The 6159-nt window shown below is 40.8% G+C and overlaps 1 protein-coding gene across 1 annotated transcript; it reads left to right on the plus strand.

The window, feature by feature from the left end:
• Positions 1 to 2713: 2713 nt before the first annotated feature.
• LOC110137917 (olfactory receptor 5B2-like) lies at positions 2714 to 3661 on the plus strand. The gene has a single exon (XM_020894614.2). The coding sequence runs from the start codon at positions 2714 to 2716 to the stop codon at positions 3659 to 3661; it is 948 nt and encodes a 315-aa protein (XP_020750273.2).
• Positions 3662 to 6159: the final 2498 nt, after the last annotated feature.

Consider the following 6159-nt stretch of genomic DNA (forward strand, 5'->3'; position numbering starts at 1 on the left):
GAAGCCCGAGATCAAAAGCTTTAGGCTTTTTGAATAAGAAATCTACAGGAAAAAAATATGATTTACATTGTCGCTCAGCACATCTACCCACCTATAACGCATACACACATACAGTAGAAACAAAACTTTCATGAAGCCCTAGCTTATTTTTATCTGAAATGTACCTTTAAATTCCATGCTTTTCTATCTTCTATCTATTAGTTTCAGGTGCACAACATAGTGATTTGATATTTGTATATACAGTAAAATGATCATCAGAATAAGTCTTGATAACATCTGTCACCAGATGTTAGATAGTTACATATTTACATAGATACAATTTTTTTTCAAATATGCAGTATTTATACTATAAATATAGTATTATTGACTATAATGTACATGTATTGACCATGATCTACATTATATTCCCATGATTTATTTTGTAACTGAAAGTTTGTATCATTTGACTCTTTCACCCATTTCACCCACCCTCCACTCCCCAACCTCTGACAGCCATCAGGATAAACCAGCCTATATTCATCTTGTGATTTAAACATATTTCACTAAGTAAGACTGACTCTTGAGCAACATGAGATTTAGGGGCAGTGACCCTCAGCACAGTCGAAAATCTGCATTTAACATTGCAACTGACTCTCCATTTCTTAAACCTCAAAGAGACCACAGTTGCTTGGATGATAATCTCTTCACATTGTTCACCTCCAGAAAGACAGTGATATATCATTGTTTTTCTCAGGTGATAATCTAATAGGAGAGCTGAGAAGATCAAATGAAATACTATCTATTCTACTCAGACTACTTGGCATATGGTAAATGCTCAGTAAATAGGAGTGATGTCCTGCTTAGGAATGGCAGTGATAAAAGTATAAATAGGGGCTTCCCTGGCAGTCCAGGGGTTTGGATTTTGTCTTCCAATGCAGGGGTATGGGTTTGATCCCTGGTCAGGAAGCTAAGATCCCACACTCCTTGTGGCCAAAATACCTATGTGTAAAACAGAACCAATATTGTAACAAATTCAATAAACATTTCAAAACTGGTCTGTGACAAAAAAAGTTCTTAGAAAAAGTAATCTTCAGAGTAAGCACAACTTTCCACCCATATAAAAATAAGCAATAGACGTTAGCGGCATGCATGTGCTCAGTCACGTCTGACTCTGTGATCCCCTGGACGGTAGCCCATCAGACTACTCTGTCCATGGGCTTCTCCAGGCAAAAATGCTGGGGTGGGTTGCCATTTCCTCCTTCAAGTCATCTTTCCTTCCCAGGGATCGAACCTGCATCTCTGCACTGCAGGCAGGTTCTTTACCTGTTGAGCCATCAGGGGAGCCCAAGCAATAGATATTTTGTACATAATTAAGTGGTTGTTTGGAATAGCCGAGTGGGGTCAGGAACTAATGAATACAGTGCATGCCTTTACAAATGGCAAGATGCAGGTGAGAAGCTGCCAGTCTCAAGGTTACTGGGAACCTTATATTAATAGATATAATGGTCATCTGGGTTAAATTCACCCATTTAATTCCATTTTACTTTACTTCCTAAAATGTTGATGTTCACTCTTACCATCACCTGTTTGACCACTTCCAATTTGTCTTCATTCAAGGATCTAACATTCCAGGATCCTATGCAATATTGTTAGAACTGGACATGGAAAAGCAGACTGGTTCCAAACTGGGAAAGGAGTACATCAAGGCTGTATATTCTCACCCTGCTTATTTAACTTATATGCAGAGTACATCATGTTAAATGCCAGGCTGGATGAAGCACAAGTTGGAATGAAGATTGCCGGGAGAAATATCAATAACCTCAGAAGTGCAGATGACACCACCCTTATGGCAGAAAGTGAAGAAGAACTAAAGAGCCTCTTGATGAAAGTGAAAGAGGAGAGTGAAAAAGTTGGCTTAAAACTCAACATTCAGAAAACTAAGATCATGGCATCCTGTCCTATCACTTCATGGCAAATAGATGGGGGGACAGTGGAAACAATGACAGACTTTATTTTTCTGGGCCCCAAAATCACTGCAGAAGGTGACTGCAGCCATGAAATTAAAAGATGCTTGCTCCTTGGAAAAAAAGCTATGACCAAACTATATAAAACATTGAAAAGCAGAGACATTACTTTGTCAACAAAGGTCCATCTAGTCAAGGCTATGGTTTTTCCAGTAGTCATGTATGGATGTGAGAGTTGGACTATAAAGAAAGTTGAAGAATTGATGCTTTTGAACTGTGGTGTTGGAGAAGACTCTTGAGATTCCCCTGGGCTGCCAGGAGATCCAACCAGTCAATCCTAAAGGAAATCAGTCCTGAATATTCATTGGAAGGACTGATGCTGAAGCTGAAGCTCCAATACTTTCGCCACCTGATACAAAGAACTGACTCATTCGAAAAGATCCTGATGCTGGGAAAGACTGAAGGCAGGAGGAAAAGGGGACAACAGAGGATGAGATGGTTTGATGGCATCACTGACTCGATGGACATGAGTTTGAGTAAACTCCGGGAGTTGGTGATGGTCAGGGAGGCCTGACATGCTGAAGTCCATGGGGTCGCAAAGAGTCGGACATGACTGAGTGACTGAGCTGAACTGAACTGAACTATACTGGGTAGTGGTATCAAGGCTGCTCATGTCATTCAGGTGGCAGAATGCAGTGAGTCACTTTCTGTGCATCAATACTTCATCTGTTTTGCTTCCCTTGTTCTGACAGGTGAAACATCATTTCAAAATGTCCTTCATGGAGAATAGCACTGAGGTGAATGAGTTTAGACTCTTGGGACTGACGAATGCCCCAGAGTTGCAAGTCCCCCTGTTTATAATACTCACGTTCATATATCTCATCACTCTCACTGGGAATCTTGGGATGGTCACGCTGATTCTGTTGGACTCTCGTCTCCACACCCCCATGTATTTTCTCCTCAGCAGCCTCTCTCTGGTGGATTGTGTTTACTCCTCAGCTGTGGCTCCCAAGGTGATGGCTGGGCTTCTCACAGGAGATAAGGTAATCTCCTACGGGGGATGTGTTGCTCAGATGTTCTTCTTTGTGGCCTTTGCCAGTATAGACTGTTTTCTCCTAGCTGTTATGGCCTATGATCGGCATGCCGCCGTGTGTAAGCCTCTACATTACGCCAGCACTGTGACCCCCAGGGTGTGTGCTCAGATGCTCATGGCCTGCTATGTCTGGGGCTTTGCTGAGTCTGCCATCCACAATGGATTCACCTTCCGCCTCTCCTTCTGCCATTCCAATGTGGTCCATCACTTCTTCTGTGATATTCCTCCAATTCTGGCTCTTTCCTGCTCTGATATCTATGTAAATGAGATGGTGCTGTTTATTCTAGCAGCTTTCAATGTCTTTTTTGCCCTGATGGTAATTGTGAGTTCCTATCTGTTCATATTCATGGCCATCCTGAGAATGCACTCAGCAGAGGGACGGAAGAAAGCCTTTTCCACCTGTTCTTCTCACCTCACTGCTGTCACCATCTTCTATGGAACTGTGATCTTCATGTACTTACAGCCAAGTTCTAGTCATTCTATGGATACTGACCAGATGGCATCTGTGTTCTATACAATAATTGTCCCCATGTTGAACCCTCTCGTTTATAGTCTAAGGAATAAAGAGGTTAGTAATGCTTTCAGGAGAGCCATTGAGAAGATGAAGCTTCTGCTCAGTACATAGATTGAATTAAAGAGATTACACAATATGTATTGCTAATCAGTTATCTATTATTTTGTAATTAGAGCCCAAGAAACTTAGTTGCTTAAAGTAGTAGTGAAAAGTGAAAGTGTTCATTGTTCAGACGTGTCCGACTCTTTGCAACAGCAAGGACTGTATCCTGCCAGGCTCCTCTGTCCATGGGATTCTCCAGGCAAGAATACTGGAGTGGGTTGCCATTCCCTTCTCCAGGGGATCATCCTGACCCAGAGATTGAATCCAAGTCTCCGGCATTGCAGGCAGATTCTTTACCATTTAAGCCACCAGGGAAGCTTAAAAAAAACTATTTATTATTTCTCTTAGTTCTGTGGTTGGCAGGGCACTTATTTTGCTGCTTTCACATGGCCTCATGAGGTTGCCTATTTTATAAATGGTCAGCTGGGCTGAAAGCTTAAAGATGGCCTTACATGCCTGGATTTTGATTCTGGCTATTCTCTATCTCTTCTACACATGGTCTTTGATCCTCCAGAGGCTGGAAAAGCTTTCTCTCATAATATCTTCAAGCTAACATTCTCACAGTGTGAAAGCAAAACAAAAAGCTTCTTAAAGTCCAGACTCCCAACTAGAAACATTTTTTTTCGACCATGTTATACTAATCAATGAATGTCAAAAGGAAGGTCAAGATCCAAACGTGAAGAGAAAAACTCTTTCTCTTGAGGAAAAGAACTGCAAAGAATTTCTGCCCATAATTTATTTATCATAATTAGGTTAAACTTCTGTTACAGATAGAGACAAAATATAGTGGATTTTTAAAATAGAGCTATTTATTTCTCAAATAGTGGTAGCTAATGCAGCATGGTGAAAATGAATTACCTAGACAACTTGCGTGTCTCGGTCATCCTGGGACCAAATTCATTCCACATTGTCTCTTTCTACCATTGCCTACAGTCTTGCAAGTCTGTCTTCATTATAACTATTATATCTAGAGGAGGGGAGAAATAGGTAAGTTAGAGGGAAAATCATTTCTTTTCAAGAAAGTGATGTAGATGCTGTACACGTAATTTCTGAATACATTCCGTTGGCAAGAATTGACCACAAGCTGTAGCAACATGAATGTATTTGGGTAGTTTTGGCTCAGCGGTGGGGATTGCATTGAATTTGTAGGCTCCTTGAGGTAGTGTGGCTGTTTAAACAATATTAAGTCTTCCGATCAATGAATATAGGCTATCTTTCCAAAAAAAAAAAAAAGACTATCTTTCCTTTTTTGTATCATCTTTAGTTTCTTTTAATAATGCTTTGTAATTTTCAGTGTACATACAAGTCTTTCAATTCTTTGATTAAATTTATCCTTAAGCATTTTATTCCTTTTGATGCTATTGTAAATCAGCTGAGCCTCAAACACTGTTCAGTATTAGAGCTCTGCACAGTTAAAAAATCACATATAACTTTAAAATTGGCCCTCCATATCTGCAATTCTACATCTTCAGATTCAACCAACCATAGATTGTATACAACTTTTCTACATATGTAGTGAGCAATAATCCACGTATGAGTGGACCCATGCAGTTCAAACCCGTGCTGTGCAAGGCTCAACTGTACAGCTATTTGTTAATTTCCTTTTCTAGTTGTTCATTGTTGGTGGGTTGGGAAAAGGAAGAGCTGTTTTCTGCGAAAGAGACACATGAGGAAATATTCAGAGTGATAGAACTAGTCTACATGTTCCTGGGATGGTAGATACTTGACTCTATTAATTTGTTCAAACAACGAGACTACCTTCCTGATGGTTCAGATGGTAAAAGAAAATACCTGCAGGCAGGAGACCCGGGTTCAGTCCCTGGGTCGGGAAGATCCCCTGGAAAAGAGAACGGCAACCCACTCCATTCTTGCCTGGGGGATCCAATGGACAGAGGGGCCTGGTGGGCCACAGTCCATGGCGTTGCAAAGAACTGGACATGACTGAACAACTAACACTTTCACTTTCACCTTTTCTTTCATGGAGCTATCTATATAGATATGTGTCTATATCTATATATAATATTTATTCCAGGTTTCTTGGCTTTGAAGGCCTGAAATAAGTGACACCCAGTACCAAGAACTATACCCAACACACCACTCAATATTAAATATCATTATAAAAGGAAGGACAAAAGCAGAGAAGAAGGGGACAACAGAGGATGAGATGGCTGGAAGGCATCACTGACTTGACGGACATGAGTTTGAGTAAACTCTGGGAGCTGGTGATGGATAGGAAGGCCTGGCATGCTACAGTCCATGGGGTCGCAAAGAGTCAGATGTGACTGAGCGATTGAACTGAACTGAATTGAGTTAAAGGAATTGTGATTCTTTGGAGAACTAGCTGATTACAGGATTGGGACAAGGATAATACAGAATGAGCCTAGAATACCTTATAGTTCCAGAAAATAAGGAGGAACCCAAAAGACAAGGGTTGGGGCATATTAGAAGGAAACAGGAGTAAAACTAAAAGTGCTCCCAATGGCCAAAGATGGAACAATTTGAACAAT

This window comes from Odocoileus virginianus, chromosome 10 (assembly GCF_023699985.2).
Source record: "Odocoileus virginianus isolate 20LAN1187 ecotype Illinois chromosome 10, Ovbor_1.2, whole genome shotgun sequence".
NCBI classification, from domain to species: Eukaryota; Metazoa; Chordata; class Mammalia; order Artiodactyla; family Cervidae; genus Odocoileus; species Odocoileus virginianus.